This window comes from Delphinus delphis, chromosome 10, assembly GCF_949987515.2.
Source record: "Delphinus delphis chromosome 10, mDelDel1.2, whole genome shotgun sequence".
In the NCBI taxonomy this organism is placed as follows: domain Eukaryota; kingdom Metazoa; phylum Chordata; class Mammalia; order Artiodactyla; family Delphinidae; genus Delphinus; species Delphinus delphis.
In genome coordinates, this window is record NC_082692.2 from 56,586,347 (window position 1) to 56,613,353 (window position 27,007).

At 54.3% G+C, this 27,007-nt stretch overlaps 1 protein-coding gene across 1 annotated transcript; it reads left to right on the plus strand.

The window, feature by feature from the left end:
* Window positions 1-1,359: 1,359 nt before the first annotated feature.
* ACVR2B (activin A receptor type 2B) lies at window positions 1,360-26,262 on the plus strand. The gene is made up of 11 exons (XM_060022193.1): window positions 1,360-1,535; window positions 19,533-19,740; window positions 20,050-20,159; window positions 20,312-20,463; window positions 20,546-20,689; window positions 21,187-21,330; window positions 21,654-21,802; window positions 23,242-23,356; window positions 23,997-24,135; window positions 24,229-24,359; window positions 25,935-26,262. Exons 1-11 carry the CDS (start codon window positions 1,484-1,486, stop codon window positions 26,127-26,129), a joined length of 1,539 nt encoding a protein of 512 aa, XP_059878176.1. The 5' UTR covers window positions 1,360-1,483; the 3' UTR covers window positions 26,130-26,262.
* Window positions 26,263-27,007: the final 745 nt, after the last annotated feature.

The following is a 27,007-nucleotide window of genomic DNA, read 5'->3' on the forward strand; positions in this document are numbered from 1 at the left end:
CTCAGAAGTGAAACAACTCAGACTTCCAGGCACCACCTCCTGCCTGGCCGCTCTTGCCCTGCTCCGAGAGAGGCTGTGGCAAATCAGGAGAGGCGGGAGGACAATTTCTGTATCCGAGGGTTCTGCGCCTCATCCCCGAGCTGTGAGGGGGCTTTCCCTCTTGAGCTGGGAGCCTCAGCATGCCCCCTCCCAAGCTCTGATTGTGGTAAGGACGGAGGAATCTGAGACAGAGAACAACAGGCCCCCAAGGAGGAAGCTGGAGAGTGAAGAGGATAGCCGAGACATTCGCTACACAAGTTCAACTGCGGGGACCAGAGGCAACTGAGAAGTTTTGAAGGTGCAGAGTGCAGGGGTGGGGAGGGCAGGTGGGTGGCAGTGCTTAGAACATTTGGGGTAAGGGTAAAGAAGAAAGTTGCTATAGGCCTTTTTCCACCTGCTGCTGCTCTGCGGGGCGGGGCTCGCACCCTCTCTCACTTGGATGGGTCCAATTCCAAGATCCCCAGCTGTGCCTTTGTGTGTGTGTGGGGGGGGGGGCGGGGGGTTGGGTTGCAGACGTGGGGGACCACTTGTCATTTCAGAGAAATCAGACTTTTTTCTGCCGAGTAGTTCATCCATCAATAAAGACACGACTCCTGTGGTTCACTGTGACCCTCATTTCAGGTGGGGAAACGGTGGCGCAGAGGGGAATTCAGGCCAGAGTCCGGGGGCAGCCCAGCACTCAGGGGTCGCACGGCAGGCTGCGTTCGGGAGCTTGGGCTCCATCCAGCGCGCGAAGCAAGAATCCCGGTGCCGCGGCCCCGGGGTCCCGTGGTCCCGGGGTCCCGGGCCCAAACCGCGATCTCTGCCAGCTCGCCCTGCCTCGCCCTCCAGTCCTGCGGTTTGCACGCGCCTCGGGAACGGCGCGGGCGTGGGGCGGGGCCTCCGTGTTGTTGTTTCTCTGGGGCCCCGCCCCTGAGGGGGGCGCGGACCACGCGGCCGGAGGGCCCGCCTCCCACCCCCTCCCCTCCCAGCTCGCCCGCCTCTTTGTATCCAACATCCGGGTTTCCCCGCTGGCTCGGCTCCGCGGCCGCGGCTCAGGAGCCATTTTGGACTCAGTTCAGCTCCCCTCCCCCCACCCCTCCCCCCGTTCATGGCCCCTCCGGACTCGGCCCCTGCGCCCCGGGCCCGGGCCCAGCCCCGCCGCGCTATGCCTGAGTCGGGCGCGCCCCGGCCTGCGCCCCGCCGCCGCCCCCCGGCCCCCGCGTCGCCCCGGAGCCCGGGCCGAAGCCTGCGTCGTCCGCAGTGGCCCTGAGCCCGGCCCCGCCGTCCGGCCCTTGGAGCCTGCACGCTGCCCCGGGACGAAGGCTCGGGAAGCGCGCGGGGAACAAGACCGAAGGAAGGAGCGGGAAGAAGAGCGCAGCCGCCGCCGGGCCCTGCGCGCCCCGGGAGCGCCGCGCGGCCCTGCCCGCGGGCTCCGGGTGTCCGCGGGGCGGCGCCGCGGAACATGACGGCGCCCTGGGCGGCCCTCGCCCTCCTCTGGGGATCGCTGTGCGCCGGTAAGGACGGGGCGCGGCGTGGGGGGCGCGGGGCGGCTTCTGGCGCCGTGCGGTGTTTACCAACAAAGGGCGGGCCCGCGGCCTCCTCGCCTCACCACCTGCACCCAGCTTGCATCTCCCGGGGCGGGGACGGGGGGCTCGCAGGGCGCCCTGCTAGCTGATCTTGGGGGGATGATCTTGCCTGTGCGGCGGCCTGCGGGGCTCCGGTTCGCGGAGGCGACCCCAGGGTCGGGGTTCAGGCTACACAGGTGCGTGGAACCGAGGGAGAGTGAGAGAAAATCCCAAGCATGAGGAAGGTGGTCAAGCGGGGCAGGCAGATCTAATACGGGGGGTAGCGGGACTGTAGGTGCAGCAGCGGCTGGGGGCAGGATTGCTTGACCCTCAGAGCCACTAGGTGTAGCGAAGCGACGCGGGCCGCTTCACACAGCCCGGAGGAGTCACTTGCACCCCATCCCACCAGCGTCTGCGTGGTATTCCCCCGGAGGCGCGCCGTTGGCGCCAGCTCCTACCTGCGCCCGCTTTCCCTGCGGCGCCCCGGGACGCGAGGTGCGGCCACCCCGAGGGACTGCTTTGTTTTGGGCTCCTGGGAGGGGAGGTGGGGCGAGAAGACAAACCAACAGGTCCCTATTCGTTCTGGCCACCGGGAAGCACGTGGCGGGGGTGGGTGACCCTCGCGGCCAGCGCTCGGCTCGCGTGAGGGTGTTTGAGGGTGTGTGGTTGCGGGTGTATAAAGCGGAGTTCGCTGGGAGACCGCTTTTCCCCCAGGCCGAAGCACTGATTTTCCTCTTCTAGCGGTGCTGGGACGCGCCCTGCTCCAGTGTGCGCGCAGGGACGGGCTCCGCGCTCGGCTTCGGACGGCTGCGGGTAGCCCTGGGAAGCGTGGGGAGCCGCGCATTAAAGCTCCAGGGAGAAGCCCGGGGCGGTCTCAGAGGCCGGTGTGCTGCAGCCCGGGAGCCTGGTCCTGCGCGTCTTTGTTCCCAGCCCCCATTACACATGCAGCGCGGGTCCCCAGACGCCCGCGGTGGCAGCAGCGTAGAGTCTGGGAAACCCGCGAAGGGCGGGGCCGGGCGTGCAGGGGCGGGGCTGGGATCCCCCGGCTGCTGAGTGGGTGGGGAACGCGCATCTCCAGCTCATCCCCACTCCCACTCTACGCGCCTCCTTTGCAGTGTAGCAGGGTTTAGCTGTCGGCACCGAAGGCAAGTGAGTTCTCCGAGTGGGGCTTTGGAGCTGCGTAGCCTGAGTGCAGGGACCAAAGGATAGAGACCCCTTATTGGTACCTGGGCACAATATGGAAAGGGTGTCATGGATCTTTTGGAGACATTTCCTTTGTCGTAGATGCCGAGAGTTGGTGGTGTTGAACCTGTTCCTTTCTCTGCCTTTTAAGTGCTGCTTTGAGCTGCTTTTCCCCAAGAATGAGATCTCTGAAGTGAAAGGAAGGCATTGGCCTCTAGAGGGAAGGGCTGCAGCCTGACGACTTACTAGGCACGCAGCAGCTCACCTGACTGTCTGTGGATCCCTCCTGTAGGTGCTGGGCTTTTCCAAGACCATGTCTGCAGAGGGGGCCTCCTCCCAGGACAAGGACAGCCTCAGACCAAAACCCTGTCCCTAATTATCGCTGTCTGGCTTGGCCAGTCTCAGGTCCCTCCCTGATTATGCGGGCCAGGGCCAGGGTGGGATTGGACCCCTGGAAGGACTGTATTTCCCTTCTCTTCCCTGGCTTGGGCAGTGCTCAGCAGTGCATCTTGCAACGTGGGGCAGCCGGAGTTAGGACAGAGTCCACCAACCTGTGTTCCTGCCCTGGAGGAAAGTGGGGGTCACTGGGTGTTTCTAGTGGTGACACCAGCCAGTCCTTTGGTGGCCACTGCCCTGACTTGTGAAGAACTATGGGAAGAGCCTCGACAAGCCCAGGTGGGAGCAGAGCTGGCCCTCCTGTTCCTTTGACTTCCTTGATAACCCTTCCTTCAAGTTCCTGGCTTGCTGTTTAGAAGTACCACCACTCCCTGCAGCACACAGTGCCCTTGTAGAAGGAGGATCTAGAACAGCACTGTCCAACGGAAATAGAGTGTGAACCACACATATAACTTTAAATTTTTCTGGTATTTATGTTAATAAAAGGAAAAAGAAACAGGTGTGTCTTAGTCTCCTTGGGCTGACTGTGTGACTTAAACAACAACTCATTTTCTCACAGTCTGGAGGCTGGAAGTCTGAGGTCAGTGTGCCAGCATGGTCAGGTTTTGGTGAGGGTCCTCTTCCTGGCTTGCAGATGGCTGCCTTCTCACTGCATCCTCACATGGGCTTACCTGGTGCTTGGGGTGGGGAGGTGGGGGGTTTGTGGGTTTTTTTTTCCTCTTCCACTAACCCCATCATGGGGGCTGCACCCTCATGAACCAGTCTAACCCTTTGCAAAGGCCCCGTCTCCAAATACCATCGCATTGGGCATTAGGGTTTCAACGTACGAATTTTGAGGGGACACATTCAGTCCGTGACAAGGTCAAATTAACTTTAATGGTATATTTTATTTAACCTAATGTATATAAAATAATCATTTCAACTTGTAATCAATATTAAAACAGACATTCTCCAATTTTTGTACTGTCATAAAAATCCACTCTGTATTTTATACTTACAGAGCATCCCAATTCAGACTTTGCACATCTCAGATGCTCAGTAGTCTCATTTGGCTAGCGGCTACCGTGTTGGATGGTGCAGGCCTAAAAGAAGAGGCAGAATTGATGCTGCAATAATGGTCCAGGGTACTTGTTACAAGATCAGTGTTAGTTAGTTTTGCACGTCTTCTGTATTCTGTGCCTGGCCCAGTGTCCTTGGGAAACAAGTCATCTGGCTCTTGCCTTGCAGTGGATATCCCAGACACACATCTGTGTATCCCGCAAGAACTCCTGACATCTGTCTCTGTACTTGAGGTTTAGATCAGGGCCTGTGGGTTGGAGAGTGTTCTGAGTGAAATGTCAGGAGCCGCTGGCTGGGGAGGAGGACCTGATTCCTGTCTGTCACATTGGGAAGTGCAGGCCTTGACTGCTCCAAGCTGTCCTCATAGGTGGGCTTCTCTCTGACTCAAAGATACTGTCCATTTCCTCAGGGGAGAAGTGTAGTGGTAGGTGTCAGGCCCAGTGTAGTGGTAGGTGTCAAGGATACGGACCACAGAGTCATGGGCTGTTGGTGCCCTTCCCCAGGGAAGGGTGTCCTCTGCTACCTGTCCTTGTACCTACTAAGAATTCCAGACTCTGCCCTGTCTGGCTGGCTGGGCTGCCCTTTGGGAGGAGTGGGCACCCTCCTCAGCTCTTAGAGATGCTTCCAAGGTAGATGAGGTAAGAAACTCACCCAGACTCCCTGGCTCTCCACCTGGGTGAGGACATAAGATCTGGAACCCCATGGCCTCCCACAGCTTGGGTGGGCTGCTGTGGTGCACTGCTCTGCAGGGTCTTTCTGGGCATCTTAATTCCCAAATAGCACCTGGACTTCCCCTGGCGCTTCGCCTAAGGAACTTCCTTTCTAGGGAGCCCAGTGAAGAGTGCCCGTCCTACACCATGGGCCCCTTTGAGAATCTCATGAAAGCTGTGGACCCTTCCCCCGCAGAAAACAAATGCAAATAAGAAAGAGAACCCATGTGAGAGTATGTGCATACGTTGTGCACACTCGCTGTTTGTACTGATACCAGCTAATTATGGCCCCCTGGATTGGACTCCGTGAAGGCCTGTCTGCCCTGGCTGCCCTGCCCATTGTACCAGTCCTGGCCGGGGGCTATGCACTGGGCAAGTTCCCACACTGCTGCCTCCACCTACCCTGTTCTAGCCACTGGGCATGACTTCTCCTTTACTTCTGCCTTTTGTGACCCTGCCCAGTGTTCACATGCCACCCCTGATCCACCCCCCACCCCCACCCCTTCCTTCAGGAAGCCCTCCCCTGAGTGCCTGTGTACTGCTACCTGGGAGCTTAGGGTAGTGCAAGTGAGGACCAAGAGACATCAGGTCAGAGTTTAGATCTACTTGCAGATACTGACCTGTTACCAGGGCCTGGGATCTGGCGGCTTAGGTCGGGGGGAGCTGGTCTGGGTAATACTTTTGAGAACGACACTGGGTAGACAGCCCTCAGGCAGGATCCTGGCTGGGTAGACCTCATTCTAGAGCAGCGTTTCTAAACCTTGACACTGTTGACAGTTTGGACCCCATGATTCTTTGGTGTGTGTGTGGGGGGGGGGTGGAGGGCATCTTGTGCATTGTAGGATGTTTAGCAGTATCCCTTGGCCTCTACCCGCTAAATGCTAGTAGCACTTCCAATCGCGAAAACCGAAAATGCTCTGAGTGGAGGGGGCACAGATCACCTGATTGAGAACCTGATCTAGAATGTTCTCATGCCTTTAAAGGGACAGAGTTGTGGGCGGTGGGGTTAATGGCTAATACCACCCCCCGCCGCACACCGCCCCCCCCCATCGGATTCAGGGTGGAGGTTGGATTCTCAAAACCTAGGAGATTCCTGCTTCAGCCTCAGGGTTTGGTTCGAACTCGTGGTTTGGGAGTCCTGCTGGCCACCGAGGAAAGAATCCTGGCGTCCTTGAGTTTTCTCAGAAGTGGTTCGGGTTTCAGGGAGGCGGCGATTGTGGGTGGCCGGGCAGCCTGCCTGCCGCCCCCGCCCACCACCCTGACCGCGCCGCCAGGTTTGCAGCGCGCCTCGCCCGAGGGGCCGGGGCCTCTGCGCCGCGCGGCGCCCCTGTGCGCGCACCTGGCAGCCGACGTGGGCCTAGCGGAGCGCCGGGCATGCCCTCCCCGGCGAGCCCAGCAAGCGGGCTGGCTGCCGGGCGCCCTGGGGAGGCGGCGCCGCCCTGGGCCTGGAGCTCCGAGCCCGTGGATCCTGGGGCGGGGGCGCCGCCTCTCCCCAAAGGTACGGGTGCGCGGCTCCACCCTGGCCGCGGGGAGGTGCGGTAGACTGCACGGCGGGAGACGGGACTGCGCCCGCACCGCGCGGGCCCAGACCCCGGGGTTGATCTCTACCGGCGCCTGTTGGTTGTGCTTGCCAGGCTGGCAGCCCGTGTTTGTCCTCCGCTCCTCCCCCCACCTACTCGTGGCTCGGCTGGGGAGCTTTATGGGGTCTCCTCTCTGATCTTGAACTCGGCAAAACACAGCTTGCTGAACTGGCAACGGATTACAGACGCTTCTTAGAGTAGGAGGAAGCACTCCCAAAGCTTCAGTTTCCAAGTTCTCCATGTCGCTGGTGTGTGAAGTGCTTATTTTAAAGGTTTTTTGTTTGTTTGTTTGTTTGTTTGCTGGGGTTGAGACTCTGCTTCCATCTCTTGGAGTCTTTCCAAAGTGGACTTTGTTGCCATCTCAGGATTCTTTATTTTTTTTCCCTTCCCTTCCATTCTGTCACCTGTTCTTTGTTCCGGAATAGACACCCACCCCCTTGTTTGGGGCTTCCTTTTTGGCCTTTCTCCACCAGACTCAGAGGCCTGCCATCCCAGCCCGAGGTGCCTGGTCCTTGAGGTCCTGGTGGTGCTGCTCCTGGAGGCCTAGGTTGTTGGGTGGGGGCGGGGATGGGGGAGAGTAGAGTCCGCTGCCCTCTTCTGAGTCTGTTTTTAAAGTTTCTCAGTGCTGTTTTTGTCTGAGACAATGGTAGGTACTGGAAACCAACTGGTAATGCAGGCCGAGGTTGTTTGGGGGTCAGCTGTGCCTCCCCTGGCCCAGGATCAGTCGTGGCTTCCCGCGTTTGGACAGCCCCATGCCTTGCCCTGGTTATCCCAGTCTGGCTGTACACATACATGCACCTTTTTCAAACTCTCTCAGGGACTGGCAGCCCTGGCTGGGTGTTTTCATTCATGGGCACGTGATTGCTGGGACTGGGGGTTGGAAAGGAAGCCTGCCCCAGTGGGTGCATGTGAGTCCTCCTCCCAGGGGCCTTCTAGGGGCTGGGCCTGCCACTCAGTGGGACTTCTCTGCCTGGTTTCTGGGCTGGAGCTGAGGCGTTCTGTGAGGTGAGCGCATGTTCTTGTTTGCAAACGTTTCTCTACCGACTATTTCAGTTCCACTCTGACAACCAAGGAGGCTAAAATTAGTTCCGGGGAAGGAAAAGGAAGGCTGCTTGGAAACCCAAGCCCTTGGCTGGAGGATGGAGGAGGCTGCTTCCTGGGGCTTGGGCCCAGCATTTCGGAAGATGTGACCAGACAGCTGTTGTCTGTCCATCTGAGGAGAGGGAGGGGCCCCTGCTTACCTCCTAGACCTGAACCAGTGAAAACAGGAGGCTGACTTGGAAGCTGACGCTCTTGAGTGTTGATGCCAGGATGTTTTTTCCTTCTGGCTTGCAGTGGTGCCCAGTGTTTTTAGGTATGAGGACAATGCCTCTTAATGTCCAGTGTCATTGACGGTCCTCCTTCCCCCTTCCCCCTCATTGATTCAGAAAGCATGCATGAGTTCTCAGAGCCTTGGGCTGGCAATCGTGGGTTAAGAAACCCTTACTTTATATCCTGTTTGGGAATTTCCTTTTTACCCAAGTTTTACATTCCCTTCAGGTGCTCACAAGCCAGGCAGACCAGGGCCTTCCTTGGAACTGCTGGCTTGGGTGGGAGTGTGGGTGGGAGTTAGAGGAGAGCCCTGTGGTCCAGGCCTCATAAGTAGAGCCCTTTGTGCCCTGAGGGCAGAGGAGATCAGGGTTCATCTGCAGCTGGGGCTTAGAAAATAGAGGAGCAGAGAAGTTAGGTGAATTCTGGTTTCCCTTCCCACCTGGCTGGCCCCTCCTGTGAACCCGCTACCTGAGAGTGGGTCCTGCAGGACTATGTGGGGGAGGAGAGCCAGGGCAATGCGGTCCTGTCTCCCCTACCCTGAAAAACCCCTCCCAAGTCTGCCCTCATCCAGGGGTCTCCTGGTTAGCCACCCTGACATATAGTTGAGTGGTGGTCACATTGGCCATAACTTCTTTTCCCATTTAAAATTTTATTAATTTTTAGTTTTACGAGTAGTACATACGGATTCAGTTGCAGAAATTTAGATATTACAGATAAAACCGGGGTGTCTTTTACCAGCCTGGTCCGCCATCTGAGTCCTCCTCCAGAAGTGAGCCTTCTCAGGTTGGTGGATATCTTCTAGACGTTTGACATATGTATCTATAGAAGTACTTAGAGAAATAAAGCTTTTTTTTTTTTAACCTAAAATGGTATTACTCTTTTTCAAATACTTAGCTGAAATATAAAATATGTATAGGATAGCGTAATTATCATAAGTGACATCTTGAGGAATTTTCACAAACTGAATATGCTGATATAATCAGCATTCAGATCGAGAATCAGAAATTTACTGCCCTCTCCCCAAGCAAGCCCTCTCTTGCTCCATTCCAGTCTCTACCCCTAAACCCCTAAGGGTAACCACTATCCCGACTTCTAACAGCATATGTTATTTTGGCCTGTCACTGTGCTTTAAATGAATGGAACGTTACAGGATGAACTGCTTTATGTCCATCTTTTGCTCACCATGTTTTGTGACTTGCGTCCGTGTTCTCGCGTGTCATGGCCTTTTTCTTTTAGCTGTGCCGTGCGGCATGTGGGATCTTAGTTCCCCCAACCAGAGGTTGAACCCATGAACCCTGCATTGGAAGTGCAGAGTCTTAACCACTGGACTGCCAGGGAAGTCCCCTGTCATGGCTTTTTAAACTCAGAGATCTGTTCTGGCAATCTTGTTAATTATATGGATCTACCTCAGTCTTTTTATTTATTTATTTACTTTTATTTATTTATTTTTGGCCCACTGGGTCTTCATTGCTGCTCTTGGACTTCCTCTAGTTGCGGTGAGCGGGGGCTACTCTTCGTTGCGGTGCACTGGCTTCTCATTGCCGTGGCTTCTCTTGTTGCGGAGCACAGGCTCTAGGCACGTGGGCTAAAGTAGTTGTGGCATGTGGGCTTCAGTAGTTGTGGCTCGCGGGCTCTAGAGCTCAGGCTCAGTAGTTGTGGCGCACGGGCTTAGTTGCTTCGCAGCATGTGGGATCTTCCCGGACCAGGGCTCGAACCCATGTACCCTGCATTGGTAGGCGGATTCTTAACCACTGTGCCGCCAAGGAAGCCCCAGGACATGTGTATTTTAAATTTTGATAGATATCGAGAAACGATTATACATGGTTATACTGTGTCTTGGTGGTGGTGGTGATGGTGGTGGTGTGTGTGTCCTGTGTAATGTTAGATTATAGAGGTTGGAAATAGCCCACCTGATGAAGGGTGCCCGGACAGGGAGGGTGCTCACTTCCACTGACCTGGTATCTCAGGAGCGCCAGAGAGGCTGCTTCCCATGTCTGAGGCTCCTGGTTACTGTGCCGACAAAGGGGAGGTGGCAGTGGACTAGCCAGGATATGGTCTGGGTTTGGGGTGGTTGTGCATGTGTGTGTCTGTGTGTGCTCACTAGCTAGGCTCCATGCTGCCTCCACCTCTCAGAGAGACTGAGGCTCTTGCCGAAGGTGGTGGGGAGCAGGGCTATACTGGTGCACCCTGTGTGTTTGACAGGCTCTGGGCATGGAGGGATCCTGAAGTCACGTGTGATGATAATGGTGGTAGGAGGTATGGGAGAAACTTGTAAAAGGATTATTTTAGAGTCTGGTGAGAGGCTTTTCACACCAGAACGGGTTCTGGTGAGCTTCAATTCCTGGCTGAGTGTGTGCCGCGTTCCCTCGCACGATCTTCTGCCTTAACTGGCTGAAGAATTAAAGAAGACAATTTGAGACGACTTGTTCTCCAAAGCCCCTGCTTTCCTAGTCCCTTCTTCAGCATGCTCTCTACTCTTTCACTACCATTTTACTGGGATTCCTTGTGTGAGCTCCCATGTCAGGCCCTGCTCGTGGAGTTAGGTGGAAGTGGGTTAAGGGTACTGTTTCCAGTGTAAATGATGTCCCAGTCAGCTTTCCCACATTGTACAGGTGATGTGCACTGTCTGTGTATTAATCGGCTCAGGCTTCTATACCATGGAATACCACGGACTGGGTGGCTTAAACAACAGAAATTAGTTTTCACAGTTCTGGAGGCTTGAAGTCCAAGACCAAGTTGCTGTCAGGATTGGTTCTTGGTGAGTCCTTTCTCCTTGGCTTGTGGATAGCTGCCTTCTTGCTGTGTCCTCACCCAGCCTTCTCTCTGGGTGTGTACACTCCTGGTGTCTCTTCTTCTTCTTTATAAGGACATCAGTCTTGTTGGGTTAGGGCCCCACCCATATGGCCTTAATTGACCTTAATTGCCTCTTTAGAGACCTTATTTCCTAGGACAGTCACATCGGTCGTTATGAATTTTAGAGGGGGACACAATTCAGTTCCTAAGGGTCTGAAATAATAAAGTTGGTTGAAAGTGAATTTTCCTCTTGAATTACACTTTGGAATGGAAGTTACTTTTTTCAGGACTCTGCTTTGGGGTCAGTGTTCTTCTCAATTGACACTTTCTATGGGTAGTCTTATCTCTACACTGGTATCTCAGTTGCTGTGTTTGTGTAGAGGTATCCCCTTTGGGTACTATATATGGTCCTGAAAATATATCTAAAACCTGGGTTAAAAGTAGATATGGAGAGTTCCTCTTTTGATGATCAGGACCAACCCTCTTTCTGAAAGCACCTGAAAAGATGGACAAACTGAGAAAACATCTCTGGTTGAAAGCATTGTACAGCTATCTCTCAATGCTGAGACCTACCAGGCCAGGATATGTGTGAGAAAAGAGGGCTTGGGTGGTGACTTTTACATTTGACTCTGTTTTCAGTTCCATACGGGCACCTGAAAAGCTGAGCCTTGCATTTGATCGCCTTGGGCTAGGAAGACAGGAATTGGAGTTCTAAAGAGAGGGTGGGTATAGTGAGCCCCTCTTTTTGGGTTGGGACCCCAAAGATGTAGAGGTGAGGGGGAGGCAAAAGAAGACAAACTCTAAAGTGGAATGAAGATGTGAGATGGTAGAAATCATGTTGCTTCTCAGCTTTCTCCACAGCCAGATTAGGAGTCTGTGCGATCAGTGGCCACTTGTTATATTTGCTTTCCAACTTCAGAACTTCATTCCTGTGGTGCTTTCCCGTTCTTTTTGTCCTTAAAAACCTTTTCTTTGCTGTGGTTTTAGTGGGGCTACAGGAGAGAGCAAAAATAGCATTTGTGTATAATCCTTGCCCTTTACCTGGAAGCTCTCTCACCACTGTCCTTCAGGAATGATGGGCCCTGGAGAAAGGCAAGTGTTTCAGAGAATGGCCCTGGACCCACACCTTGTTCCGTGGATGGTGCCAAGGAATTGTTTACAAAGTTCGAGGTTGGAAGTGACTTGAGGTGACCTAGCTTGATTCCTTGTTCCTAGGCTGATAGAGCTCCTTTCGTCACCCTTGGGGATGGCTCTTGAACTTCCATTTCTGGCAATAATAGTGAACAAAACAGCTGAGAAACCTCTTCATACAAGACACATAGAAATGCTGGATAAAGTATAGCAAATATCCTTTTTACTTTTTTTTTTTTTTTTTTGTGGTATGCGGGCCTCTTACTGTTGTGGCCTCTCCCGTTGCGGAGCACAGGCTCCGGACGTGCAGGCTCAGCGGCCACGGCTCACAGGCCCAGCCGCTCCGCGGTATGTGGGATCTTCCCGGACCGGGGCACGAACCCGTGTCCCCTGCATCGGCAGGCGGACTCTCAACCACTGCGCCACCAGGGAAGCCCCAAATATCCTTTTTAAATGTATATGCATGATTGCATGTATAACAAAGTAAGGGACAAGCAAGAGTGGGCTGGAAGCTAGAGCTGTACCGCTTCACTGGTTAAAGCTGCTTTTTCCTGGGGGACTTTGCCTCTCTCCATAATTTAGAGATGTGGGTTTAGTAGCAGTGTGAGGCACAGGAGATAAGATGTGGAATTGAGACTGAGGCTCTCACATGATAAGACTTCCACAGCATTATTCATTCAGTGAAAGTATGGACTAGAGGGAACATTCTTTTGCTGATAAAGGGAATAGATAATAAAATTGTTGGTTGGTGGGGGGTGGGTAGTTTCACTTGAGAATTTGTAACCATAGATCTGTGCTTCCATGATCTTGGAGTTGGAGTATATACCATCTGTGTTTCCTGGGAGTTAAGTAATTAAAGTGATTCCAGATTGGTAATGTCCTAGAGAATTTGGCAGAATTTGGCAGAAGCAAAAATATAAATTATCTCTGGAAGTTTGCCCCCTCAAACTTGGCTTCACTTTTTATTCCCACAGAAAAGGCCCCCACTGAACACAAGCGTATCCAAAAACAGAATCCAAAATTCCAAAACACACAGGGAAACAAGATACCATGAGTGAAATCATCAAAAGTAACAAGTGGCAGAAATAGATGTTCAGGAAGTTAAATTATGGAATTAGAAGTGAGGGATTTGGAAGTATGACAAAGAACAGAAGTATCAAAATTGACCAAGAAGGTTTTTTTAAAAATAAAACTTCTAGGGACTTCCCTCGTGGCACAGTGGATAGGAATCTGCCAGCCAGTGCAGGGGACCTGGGTTCGATCCCTATCCGGGAAGATCCCACATTTTACAGAGCAACTAAGCCTGTGAGCCACAACTACTGAGCCTGCATGCCACAACTACTGAAGCCTGTGTGCCCTAAAACCTGTGCTCTGCAGCAAGAGAAGCCACCACAGTGAGAAGCCTGCACACTGCAAAGAAGAGTAGCCCCCACTCGCCACACGCACAGCAATGGAGACCCAATGCAGCCAGAAAAAAAAAAATAGAACTTCTAGAAATAAAAAAATAGATTAATTGAATTTATAAATTAAATAGAAGAACTAAACAGCAGATTAGACCCAGCTAAAGAGAAAATTAATAAATTGGAAGTTAGACCTGTGGAATTATCTGTATTGGTGCTTAGACACAGAATTGAAAATTGTGAAAGCAGAGTTAAGAGACTGGGAATGGTCTGATACTTGTAATAGGAATTTCAGAATCATAGAGTAGGGAGATGGCAATATTCAAATTGATAAAAGCCAAGAATTTTTCAGGATTGATGAAAGACATGAATCATCAGATTAAAAGCATATTCTTCCAAGCAGTACAAAGAAATTTAAACATGGACTTAGACACATAGCTCATAGTGAAAGAAGCAGATCTAAGAAAGCAGCCAGAGGGAAAAGATAGAATATTTACAAAGTTAAACTAATAGTAGACGTTTCAGCAATAATGATGGAAGCCAGAAGACAGTGGAATAATATTTTCAAAATGCTGAGAGAAAATAACTCAACCTAAAAGTTTATGTTCTTCTAAACTGTCAGTGAGGAAAAAGAACAAACTAACATTTTCAGAAAGATGAACAAAGGCTTCTGTACCAAAAGATCTTTACTGAAAGAAGATGTTCGTCAGGAAGGACAGTGGTCCTAGAAGGAAGAGTGGAGCTCTTCCTTCTAGGAAGGGTGAGCAGACAAGCTGGAGAATGTATGGACTAATAAGAAAATGCTGGGCTTCCCTGGTGGTGCAGTGGTTAAGAATCCGCCTGCCAATGCAGGGGACACGGGTTCGAGCCCTGGTCTGGGAAGATCCTACATGCCACAGAGCAACTAAGCCTGTGCGCCACAACTACTGAACCTGCGTTCTAGAGCCCGCGAGCCACAACTACTGAGCCTCTGTGCCACAACTACTGAAGCCCGCACGCCTAGAGCCCGTGCTCTGCAACAAGAGAAGCCACCACAATGAGAAGCCCGTGCATTGCAACGAAGAGTAGCCCCCACTCACTGCAACCAGAGAAAAGCCTGCTCGCAGGAACAGAGACTCAATGCAGCCAAAAATAAAATTAAATTAAATTAAAAAAAAAAAAGAAAATGCTGACTTTATAAAACACAGATAATATCTGCTTTGGGAGGCAGATAAGAAGAACAACTGATTAAATGTGGAACACAGATATTATGTTAAACTAATTTAATGTAAGTTGGAAGGAGGTAATTGGAGTTAGAACAATTAAGTTCTAATGAGGGATGGAAGAGATGTTGATTAACTTCAGGCTTTTAGCATAAATGTACATATTAAAACTTAAAGGCTAGCTTATAATAGGATAGAAATAGGGTACATTACTTCCAGACCAGAAGTGGCTGAAATAATGGAATTTAAAAAGATAATTCAAGGTGGTAGCAGTAGAGAAAAAACAAATTTAAACATAGTGGTAATCATAAATGTAACAGGAGTCAATTCTAGGATCAAAGACAGTGTTAGATTGAGTTGGGATAAAAAAAGATACAGAAAGATTTAAAATAAAAGTTGGAAAAAGATAAACTGGGAAAATACTACAAGAAATGTCATATAGCTATGCTAGTGTCACATAAAGTAGACTTTCTGGCAAAGAGCAAACAAATAAATCAAGGGGGTTACTATGTAGGAAGAAAAGTTTTATTGGAATCTGTAAAAACTTTCTATAACCCAAAGGAAAAGCAGCCCAGCAGAAAAATGGGAATGGGTGCGAACAGGCAGGTCTCAGAAGGGGCTGATGAACACAAACATGATCACTCTCACAAGCAGTCAGGAAATGTGGATCAAAACCATGATGTGCGATTTCACCCTGACCAGGTGAGCACATATCGGGCTGACGGTGTGGCTCAGGGGTGCTGGAGTCTGTTGGGCACATAAATTGGTACATCCACTTGGGAGAACAGTGTGACTGTATCCAGTGAGTTGGAGATGCTCATCCTTATGTCCCATATCTCTAACGTGTGGCTGTATTTCCTAGAGAAATGCACGCTCATGGGCACCAGAAAACATGCAAAAGGGGATTCAGGAGGGTTCACAGAGGCAGTGCTTAAGTCAGTAAATGTTGTAAATGACCTAAAGGTCCAACAGGAGGATGGACACTTAGTTTGTGGTCAGGCCATACAGGGGACTGTTCTGTAGCACTGAGAATAAAGGCGTCACAGAGCATGTAAAGGGCGTGTACTCTAGATCCAGGCTGCCTGGTTTCAGAACCTGGTTTTGACATTTAATAAGTAACTTGGGTAGAGTTATCCTCTTGTGTGAAAGAAGTTCAAAGAAACGTAGGCATGTTTAGGATTCTTTTCTGCCTCTTGTATGTATGTGCCATTCCACCCTTGCGTGTCCACACACACACGTGTGTGTGTGTATGTGTGTGTGTCTGTCTGTCTTCTCTCTCGTGCTCTAGCCCTCCCCTTCGCCCACCCCCTTACCTCCATTTAGGTTCCCTTGATCCCCCCCGCCACGGGCCATCCTCACTCCGGTCGTGGGAAGATGGTGAAGATGCTCCTGTGTGGATTGGGGGAGGTGGAGGCATAAACTTGGATACAGACACTGTGGCAGGGAGCCCTCACCTTCAGGACCCTTGGCTCCTCTGGAGGAACCTGCGGGGACAGCAGGTGCTCAGCTGACGGCTGGGCCCCCTGAGGGGGCAGGGCTGGGGAGCCTGAAGCAGGGCCTCCCGGGAAGAAAGCCTGGCCGCTGTGTGTGTGTGGGGCTGCCCCTGCTCTCTGGGCAGACCTGGGTGCTGGACCACGAGGGAGAAGGCTAGGCTCGCCTTGCGCAGCCCCCTCTCGGGCGTGGCGGCTCCTGGGGGGTGCACTGGTGCAAGGGGCCTGAGGTGGACGTGGTGGCTGGCACCGCATTCTCACCACTCTACAGTGTAGGTGGGCTGTGCCCACAGGGAGGCGGGGGCTGCCGAGGGGCCTCCAGGAGCCAGGGGCAGGGTGCAGTGGCCCACTGGCTACTGGGGTGCACGCTACCTCTGGGAGTTGTTGGCTGAGCTAGATGCACCCCAAGGCCAGAGCTCAGGGGACCCCAGGGGAGGCGTGGCCCCTCTAGCTCCAAACCCTCCCACCAAGGCTCTGCCTCACCTCTTCATCCCTCTTCCTCTCCCTACTGGATTTTCCCCTTGTCTCCCCAGTGCAAGTCGGGTACCTCCAGTCAGCTGGCCTGGGAAATAGACCTCAAGTGTCAAAGCCCATCATTTAGGTGCATCCCGCTCCTGGAATGTGGGTTCTGAGTAGAATCTGCATATATTCTTTCTTTTGGTGGTGGTGCGTGTCCAGGAGCGGGGTTTCTCTGTTCTCCCTGGACTGGGGGCTAAGGGAGCACTGGGGGCATCTTTCTGCCGAGGTGTAGGCCCCTTGGAACATAAGGGCTGCCTGCTGGGGACACTGGCGCTTGTATACCTGCTTCCTTTGGAGGCTGCCGGTTGGGTTGGCTGGTGCTCAGGGGTAGAGTGAGCCCCTTGCCCAGGTGTCTGGGGGGAGGTTCCCCACAGGGCTCTGAGGCAGCACGTGAGAGGGATGGGCGAGTGGGCTGGGATCGGGGAGCCTCCTCTGCAGGGGGCCCCGGCTCCGTGAGTGTGGGCAGGAACCCTGTGTCTGTTAAAAGGCGGAGGCAGCCTTGTGGTTGGAGTGTTGCCAGAGGCTATAAATAGCTGAGTGTGTGCAGAAGCGGAGTGCCAGGGAGGAGGGGGAATCCCTCTCCAGCTGGCAGCAGAGCCTGGGTGTGGTGAGGGGGGGCATGGAGTCTCCCAGTCTCCCCTGGTCCCCCTGGGGCTCTGAATGCAAAGCTCTTTCAGGTTGGGTATGCACACTCCCAGCCTGACAGGGCAGGGAGCTTGTGCTGTGATGAAGTGGCATAGGCAGCAGGGCGTGTCAGGCTCTAATGTAACAGCCAATGTGCCAGGCATTGTGCTAACCAGCATTAAAATGCATTAACTCATCTCGCTCTTGGAACAGCCAAGGAAGTAGGTTCTGTTATCATCCCCTTTTCATGAGTGGGGAAACGGAGGCACGGGGTGGCTGGATCACTTGCCAGTAAGCATCAGAACCAGGACTTGAACGGGGTCATGGGCACCTTTTGTTTCCAGTAGGAGGATCTTGTCAGGTGGGGGTCCAGTGTCATCCTGAACCCTTGGGTCCTACCTGGAGCCTTGAGATTTGGACTTCCCAGCCCTGACCACCTGGGTCCTGGCCACACGGTAGTGGCCAGAGGGGTCTCTGCCTGATCAGCAGCTTGGAGAGAGGAGCTGGGCCAGCCTTGGGCCGTTCCTGATGTCTGCTGGCCTCTCTTGTTCGGGCTCCTTGCCTTATACAGGGGGTGGGGGCTTGTTGTCTGAGTGGAGATGGAAGCTCCCCTGAGGACCCTAGGGCTTGGGCTGCAGGCTGAGGCCACCCCTCCTGTTTTCCCCTCCCTTCAGAATTCTGCTGTAGCCAGGAGATAACTCTGTCCTTCTGTCCTTCTGTCTGGTCCTTCCTTCCTTCATACATCCATCCATCTATCCGGTCTGTGTCTGGAACTGGTTCTAGTACTCAAGACAGTCAAGGCTTCTGCAGTTAAAGCATCAGCTTTGCAGTCCTGTGGGGGAAGCCTGACATTTAAAAAGCAGTTGTCAGGCACATTTGTAATGATTTGTCTCTTTCTTTCTTTTTATTAAAATTATTTCTTTTTTAAATTTTTGTCTGTGTTGGGTCTTCGTTGCTGCGTGTGGGCTCTCTCTAGCTGCGGCGAGCAGGGGCCACTCTTCGTTGTGCTGTGCGGGCTTCTCATCACGGTGGTCTCTCCCGTTGGGGAGCATGGTCTCCAGGTGCACAGGCTTCAGCAGTTGTGGCTCGCGGGCTCTAGAGCGCAGGCTCAGTTGTTGTGGCGCACAGGCTTAGTTGCTCAGCAGAATGTGGGATCTTCCCCGACCAGTGATCAAACCCGTGTCCCCTGCATTGGCAGGCGGATTCCCAACCACTGTGCCACCAGCGAAGTCCCTGTTTTGTTTCTTACATGAGTGTTCATTATGTTATTTTCTCTGGGGAGTTATCTTTGGTTACATGATTTTTATACTTCTTGAATGTCTGAAATAATCCTTTAAACAACAACAGGCAATTAGTCAAGGGTGATATATTAGGTGATGGAGGAAGCACAAAGGCCTGTGGAAGTAGAGAGAGAAGAGCCAAAATATAAAGGAGAAAGTTGTGAGCGTCTTGCAGCCAGAGGTGATAACTTGTGCTAAGCCCAGAAGCCCAGCTTGGGGGTCTGCCCCACAGGTCAGGTCTCCTGGGACCCCTACTAGAATTGCTGCTGTGGATGCAGTGGGCCCCCTGAGCCCTGTGGACTGGGGGCTTTGCAGAGCACAGCCGCCGAATGCGCTGCAGGTGGGCAGGAGCCTGTGGGCATTGTCGGCGTCAGCCTCGGCCCTGCGGCTGGTGCTCAACTCAGCCTTTGGTCTCCGAGGTCCACCCCATCCCCTCAGCCCTGTTTCTCACTAGTGGAGCTGCTCTGAGACAAGGCAGAGACGGCGGCAGGAACCTGCCCTTCTAGTTTCTCAGACGTGGTCCCAGAGGTCTGCATCAGAACCACCCGAGACAGAGGGGGTTGGTTAAAGACATAGATCCAAGGACTTCCCTAGTGGCGCAGTGGTTAAGACTCCACGCTCCCAATGCAGGGGGCCCGGGTTCGATCCTTGGTCAGGGAACTACATCCCACATGCATGCCGCAACTAAGAGTTCTCATGCCACAGCTGAGGAGGCTGCCTGCTGCAACTAAGACCCGGCACAACCAAATAAATAAATTAAATGAATAAAATTAAAAAAAAAATGTAGATCCTGCCCCCACTCCAAATGGATGGGTCTGGGCAGGGCCCAGGAATATGCATTCTTAAAAAAAATTATTTGGTTGGGCAGGGTCTTAGTTGCGGCAGGCAGGCTCCTTAGTTGCAGCATGTGGGCTCCTTAGTTGTGGCATGTGAACTCTTGGTTGCGGCATGCATGTGGGATCTTGTTCCCTGACCAGGGATCGAACCAGGGCCCCCTGCACTGGGAGTGCGGAGTCTTAGCCACTGAGCCACCAGGGACATCCCAGGGATATGTATTTTTAGCACCACCCTTCCGCCCCACCCGGATGACACAGTGATTCTGACCGTGCCCTGGGGTTTTGAGGCCCCCTCCGTTCATTGCTGTTGCTGCAGGGAAGCAGCCCCCCTCCCACCCAGGAGCCCCCCACTGTGCATCTGGCTGTCAGTCTGGCCCCCTGCCTCCCTCGTGGGCCTGGGGCTACTCGGCAGCAGCTCTCTCCCCCGGCACAGGTTCCAGTCGCGGGGAGGCCGAGACGCGGGAGTGCATCTACTACAACGCCAACTGGGAGCTAGAGCGCACCAACCAGAGCGGCCTGGAGCGCTGCGAGGGCGAGCAGGACAAGCGGCTGCACTGCTACGCCTCCTGGCGCAACAGCTCAGGCACCATCGAGCTCGTCAAGAAGGGCTGCTGGCTGGACGATTTCAACTGCTACGACAGGTGCCAGTGCCCCTGGGGCTGGGCGTCTGGAGCCGAGGCGGGGACACACGGGCTTTCGTGGCAGCCTGGGCGAGCAGGGGTGGTGCTGGGTCCCTGCCCCTGTTGCGAGGTCCCCAGGAGGGCTCTGGGTGCATGCCCACCCTCTGTTCTCCCTCCTGACCCTGGGTCCCGCTTTAGGAGAAGTGGGCTCACACTCCCCCTGCCCCCCGCCTGGTTCCCTGTGGGGTTCTTTGTGGGGAGGGGTTTGGCTGGTCCACCCCGGGGAGGCTGTCCCTCACCTGAGGAGCGGATGGGAAACTGTTCCTCCAGGCAGGAGTGCGTGGCCACCGAGGAGAACCCCCAGGTGTACTTCTGCTGCTGCGAAGGCAACTTCTGCAACGAGCGCTTCACCCACCTGCCCGAGGCGGGCGGCCCGGAAGGTGAGGGGGGGAGCGATGTGGGCCGGCCTTGGCCCCCCACCGAACGCTCAGCTCCTCTGTGGGGTGGGGAGTAGCCACAGGGCTCTTTGGTCTGGCCCTGGAGGTGTGCGGGTAGGCGGGCTGTGTGACGCCGGGCTCCGTGTATCCCCCAGTCACGTACGAGCCACCCCCGACAGCCCCTACCCTGCTCACTGTGCTGGCCTACTCGCTGCTGCCCATCGGGGGCCTCTCCCTCATTGTCCTGCTGGCCTTCTGGATGTACCGGCATCGCAAGCCCCCCTATGGCCACGTGGACATCCATGAGGTGAGATGGGGTTGGCTTGGGGCCGGGCAGGGTAGATGTGGGGAGGCCAAGCCAGATCCTAGTAAGCCCTCGATCCCCCCAGGATCCTGGACCTCCACCCCCATCCCCTCTGGTGGGCCTGAAGCCACTGCAGCTGCTGGAGATCAAGGCTCGGGGGCGCTTTGGCTGTGTTTGGAAGGCACAGCTCATGAATGACTTCGTGGCTGTCAAGATCTTCCCACTCCAGGTGCGTGTGTGCCTGCGGGGCCCAAGCTCTCTGCCCCAGGGCAGTCCACGTCCTGTACAGCTGGGATGAGAGAGGAGTGGGCCGCATTGGGGATGGTGACGTTCACCATGGGCCTAGCGTAGGGCTTCGCAAAACTTTGATTTGCAAAACCTCAACCCAGTCTGGTTTTCAGGGTTTTGTTTTGCCATCAGGTTCTGCTTAGGGGTCCTAGACACCAGGCTACCCCAAGCAGTTGCCTGGGACACTTGGCAAAGCCAGGCCTGCTCTGCTTCTCACTGATTGGGTGGTCCTGGGCTCCTCACTTCTGTCTCTGGACCTCAGTGGCCCCCTTTGTAAATCAGGTGCTGGCCTTGGTGATCTCAGGGGTCACTGTTGGTCTGGGGTCCTGGGCCTGGCTCAGTCCTGCTCCACCTCCCTTACAGAGGCTGAGGTTGGGGTTAGTGGGCAGCTGCAGGGTGGCATGGCTGCGGTGAGGTTCAGCCGCATCCCTGCCTCAGGACAAGCAGTCATGGCAGAGTGAACGGGAGATCTTCAGCACACCTGGCATGAAGCATGAGAATCTGCTGCAGTTCATTGCCGCCGAGAAGCGAGGCTCAAACCTGGAGGTGGAGCTGTGGCTCATCACGGCCTTCCATGACAAGGTGAGCACACCCTGTGGACCCTGCTCCCACGGGAGGTGACCGTGGGCCCCACTGGCCTTCCCCTGAGGTCGCCCGTCATGGGTGTGGACATGAGGGTCTGCAATAAGAACCCCTCGCCCTGGGATCAGTTCTTACGAATGGGAGTAGTGATTTCATGATTATCACTCTCTGACGACTCCCCCTTCCCAACCCATCCTGACCTCATGAATTCCAGCATCCGGGGGTCGGGGGTGGGAAGCCCAGCCAATGGTCCATGGAGATGGCCCTCCAGGGGCTGGGCTGGATCCTGTTCTCCTGTGCCGAGTCTGTGCTGTCCCCTCTAGGGCTCCCTCACGGATTACCTCAAGGGGAACATCATCACATGGAATGAACTGTGTCACGTGGCAGAGACAATGTCAAGAGGCCTCTCATACCTACACGAGGATGTGCCCTGGTGCCGTGGCGAGGGCCACAAACCGTCTATTGCCCACAGGTACCTGGGTTAGCAGTTGCCCTCTCTGCGCTTGACCTGGAGCTGCAGAGAGGGTTGGAGGGTGAGAGCAGGGCCTGGGGGTCTCAGTTTCATAAACGTGGTTAGCTGCTCTGTGGTGTGTCAGAGGCAACCGCACAAAGCCCTTTGCCCACCTGACTCTTCCCCTGCCTTCTGCCCGCGTCCCCTGCAGGCTGTGGCCTCGCAAGTCAGTTCTCTGGTGCCCTCCAGTGGCCGCAGGAGGAAGTGCCGACTGCTGACTAACTTTGGAGAGTTGATTTAGCAGGTCTCAAACTTTTTGGTTAGGATCCCTTTACACTCCTGTGGGTTATGTCTGTTGATATTTGCTGTATTAGAGCACACATATTCCATTAACTGTCAGAATGATGACATGTGTGTGTAGCCTCTGGAAAACTCTATACTCTTGGGAGAATGAGCTTAAAAAAAGGCAAATAACGGATTATTATGAAAAGAATGCTGACCTTGCAGATCCCCTGAAACAGTCTCAGGGATTCACTGGGGTCCTTGGATGGTGCTTTGAGAGCCACTGTGCCACCTCCTCACCACAGTGGCAGGCACTGCTCTAAGCACTTAGAAACACCAAGTCATTTCAGCCTCATTGCTGCCCTGTGAGATAGGTACTGTTTTTCTCTGCCTGTCTTACAGGTGAAGGAACAGTGTCACAGAGAAGTAGACCTAGTGTAGTGTGGTTCTGTGGCCGTGAGGTAGGGAGTGAGCCTCGAATTCCAGGGTTCAAAGCTGAAGGGCCCCGATGGTAATAACATTAATGACATAGGAGGTTGACTGTATGAAATTGCCATTGTTGTAGGTCAAAAACGGTTGAATGTCGACTCTTCCATATGGTTCCACCTAATGGTAGTGCATAGTAAGTGTGCCAGGGGTGTCCCTAAACATTCGTCCATCGGTTTAGCCCTCACGGCAAGGCTGAGACAGGCGCGGGGAGATTGAGGACCTGCTAGGGAGGGGCCAGGCTGAACGCAACCTCAGCACCCGCTCCGCTGCTCCCGTAGCGGCTCGAGCCTCGGGGGCCTGCTCGGAACCCAGGCCAGTTCACTGAAACTTCTCTTTTCACTCATATCCCAAATAGTGTAAATTCTTCCCAGGAAACTCACATCCCTGGCTGCTATGCCCCTTCCTCAAGCCCTCTGAGAATATGAGGGCTGGCCTTCGATGCTGGGCACCGGGCTGGGGTCAGTGTTGCCACTCTGGTGGGAGTGCAGTTCTGGACTCTCACACCAGTGGAGGGAGGCGTCCTAAAGCTGCCTGCCCGTGTGGCTTCATGGAACTCCACCCTGGCGCAGACCCTGCTCCCCACGGGTGGGATGGCCTGGCCTGGGGTCTCTGGGAATCAAGGTGGGAAGCCAGGAGGAGGGTCAGTTGGACCACATGTTCGACTCTGTCTCAGTCCATTGTCTCCACAGGGACTTTAAGAGCAAGAATGTATTGCTGAAGAGTGACCTCACGGCCGTGCTGGCTGACTTTGGCCTGGCTGTTCGGTTTGAGCCAGGGAAACCTCCGGGGGACACTCATGGGCAGGTGACGAGCCTCAGGGGGTGCGAGACGTGGGGGCACGGGTGGACGCTGCCCTTCTGGTGCTCAGCTGGGAGGGGGCAGGGGTTGCCCCGCGAGCTCAGAGCTGTCTGAGAACTCCAGGAGCAATGCTCTCTTTCACCCGTGGGGAGAGTGAGGCCTGGAGGGTGGTGTGGTTTCCCAGGCCAGCCAGTGAGAAACAGATTTCCCTTCCTCTTTCAGTTGTAATTATTAAACAAGATAAAAATAAGATAAATAAGAGTATACTAAGAATCCAAACCAGAAACCTAGAAAAAGTAACCTAAGGTTAAGCCTAAGCAAATCGTCCTAAAGCAACGGCTATTACTATTTTTAAGTATTCTCCCCCTTCTGCTTTTGGCGTGCGTCTCAGTGAAGTACACATCATCTGTGTAGCCCCTCGTGGTGCTGATGGAGGCAGCAGTTCATGGTAGATTACTGCTGTCTCGAATGACACTTTACAGTCGTCATTACTTCATGACCCCGGGGCCCCCCGGGGATGTGGTGCGTCAGGGACGGCCGTCATTGTTGGTGGCCCTGCTGTGCACACGGCTGTAGCTCCTGTGTCCAGCTGTGAGTGCATTTGTGCGTGATTGGTGACCGCAGACCCTCCCCTGTCCCCGTGCAGGTGGGCACACGGCGGTACATGGCCCCTGAGGTGCTCGAGGGAGCCATCAACTTCCAGAGAGACGCCTTTTTGCGCATCGACATGTATGCCATGGGCCTGGTGCTGTGGGAGCTCGTGTCCCGCTGCAAAGCTGCCGATGGTGAGCGGGACGGGAGCCCTGAGCATTCTGGGTGTGTGGGGGGCTGTGGCTGGGCGTTAGGGTGACCCCGCCGGGCCCTCTCTCCGCCCCCAGGACCTGTGGACGAGTACATGCTGCCTTTTGAGGAAGAGATTGGCCAGCACCCGTCACTGGAGGAGCTGCAGGAGGTGGTCGTGCACAAGAAGATGCGGCCTGCCATCAAGGATCACTGGCTGAAACACCCGGTGAGGGGCCTGGGGGGCAGAGAGGGCAGCCCCTTCCATGTGTGGCAGGGTCAGAGAGAGGGGCCGCAGGCAGCGGGACAGCCCCTCCGCCCCTGCCTGGTCAGAGGCCACTTGGTGCAGTGCCTCCCTTCCACCAGGGGAGCGTCTGGGGAGGTTAGTGCTCTGCAGGGAGGCGGCTCTGGTTTTGGCCACAGAGAGCGATGGGGCCTGACAGTTCCGTCAGAGCCCTGGTTGCCCCCGTGGAGCACTGGTGCAGTGGAGCCCACTGGCCCTGGGCCTGACACATGTTGGTTGGAATCCTGGATCTGCCGGTCAGTAGCTGGGTAACTTCCGGCAAATTGCTTTATGTCTCTGAGCCTTTGTCTCCTCAGGGTAGTAACAGATTGAAGGAGTTACTGTACATCACCAGGCAGGACACCTATCACATAAGTGCTTAATATGGCTTAGCTCTGTGGCATCTGGGCCCCTCCAGTCTGGAGATACCATACAAAAGACCCCAGCTATGGGCTTCCCTGGTGGCGCAGTGGTTGAGAGTCCGCCTGCCGATGCAGGGGACACGGGTTTGTGCCCCGGTCCGGGAAGATCCCACGTGCCGCGGAGCGGCTGGGCCCGTGAGCCATGGCCGCTGAGCCTGCACGTCCAGAGCCTGTGCTCCGCAACGGGAGAGGCCACAACAGCGAGAGGCCCGCGTACCGCCAAAAAAAAAAAAAAAAAAAGACCCCAGCTATGTTAATCATTACCTTTCTTGGAAGGATATTTGCCTCCAGCTTCATTGAGTCCTTCCCCCTGCTACCCCAGGATTAATTCAGAAGAGGGACATCCTTGGGGCCAGTGGGAGCTAGCGCCCTCACCATATGGTCTGGGGTCGAGCTGTGGAGGCCAAGTTCAGCTGCCATGCTGCTCCCTGGAGCCCAGAGCCGCAAATGGAAAAATCTTAGGCATCAGGAGAGGGAAGCTGGGCCAGGAACTTACCTTCTGCCTCAGACCTCCTCAGTCTCCCAGGGCAGAGAAACTGGGGTTGCCAGTCCAGCTCCCTGATGAGGAGCAGATCCAGAGAGGTCTGAGTGTGTCCTATGCTGAGCAGGCCGGATTGCTCCTGGGTGTGGGCATTTTGCCCATCCTGCTGCCTTTCCCAGCTGCACACAGTTGGTTCCAGCACAGGGTGTCACGCCACGTTCCCTGGACTCTGGGGAGGTGTCCAGGGCTATGGGGGACAGAGTGGGATGAAGCCTTCCTTTTTTCCCACTGTGACTGCACTTTGGGCCCTTATGTGGTTTGGGCTTGGCGTAATAAGATTTCGTTTGAATATCTCTGCTCCGCGGCAGCAGCCATGTCTGCCCCCGGAGGGCCCTGGGTTGCCCTGCTTCCCACGTTGAGGTTCAGTGGACCCTTCGTCAGCGCTGTGGAGGAGGCCCGTGGCCTCAGGCTGGTGACTGTCGGAAGGGGAGTCTCCTTCAGACCCCTGCAGGTGGGCTCGTGGCTCTCCCTGGTCCTCAGGAACATCGTCAGGTTTGCTTGTCCTCAGTGAGGGCCACCGGCAAGGGCATCTGTTTCCTCTCTCCCGCTGGTGTGCAGGGCCTGGCCCAGCTCTGCGTGACCATCGAGGAGTGCTGGGACCACGACGCAGAAGCTCGTCTGTCCGCGGGCTGTGTGGAGGAGCGGGTGTCCCTGATCCGGAGGTCTGTCAATGGCACTACCTCGGACTGTCTTGTCTCCCTGGTGACCTCCGTCACCAATGTGGACCTGCCCCCGAAGGAGTCGAGCATCTAAGCCCAGGACATGAGTGGATCTCCAGACTCAGTGGATCTGAAGAGGAAAGGAAGAAAACAAAGTAGTGTTTTGTTTTGGAAATCCCGTAACACCAACAAACACGCAAAATGCAGCTGCTACTTTACCTTGACTTCTTATTATTATTATAATTATTATTATTATTATTATTAATATTATTTTTTGGATTGGATCAGTTTTTACCAGCACATTGCTCTACTGTATCGCAAACAGCGGACACGTCAGCAGGCGTTGAGGTGCTGAGCTGTGAATGCAGAACCAGCGCCGTGCTGAAGAGCCTCGGCCACCTCCCGCCCTTCGGGGTTCATTTTTCCCTCTTTCTCTTTGTTTGTTGTCTCAGAATCTGTGACACAAAGAAACCCATCTCCTGTCTTAGGAAACTTAATGCTGCAAACTCTACCTAGAGGAACCTTTGAAGACTGTTACATAAGAACACATCTTCCTCAAAAGAGGAGTTTCCCTCTGCCCTCGTCCTCCACCCCCCACCCCCCCGCCTTTTACTGTGTTTTTCTCCCTTTTTAGACAGTGAGTTTAAGAAACAGCAGATGTGTCTTTCACGGATTAACGGGTGTTGTCCTGACCGAGGAAAAACTGGGCTGAGGATGAGGATGGTTTGGACCGGAGTTGGAGGGGAGGACAGAGCTGGGGGTGGGGTTTGGTGCAGAGCTACACTGGACCCGGGCACATTCGGAGCAACATCCTTTGCTATGAGACTACTTCTCAGGTAACCAGGAATCGAGGGGAAGGAGTGTGTGGAGGCCAAGCGTTAACGGCAAGAGCAGGGTTTGGAGAAAGTCTGAAATCAGGTGTGGCTCTGACCCATCTGTTGGCCCTGACCAGTTTTTTCCACTCACTTGGGC

Excerpts from the sequence above, each read along its gene's own strand:
- ACVR2B (XM_060022193.1), top strand. The coding sequence starts at position 1,484 with ATGACGGCGCCCTGGGCGGCCCTCGCCCTCCTCTGGGGATCGCTGTGC. Across the intron at positions 21,331-21,653 it reads TCACGGCCTTCCATGACAAG|GGCTCCCTCACGGATTACCT; the intron begins GTGAGCACACCC and ends TGTCCCCTCTAG. Across the intron at positions 24,360-25,934 it reads ATCACTGGCTGAAACACCCG|GGCCTGGCCCAGCTCTGCGT; the intron begins GTGAGGGGCCTG and ends GCTGGTGTGCAG.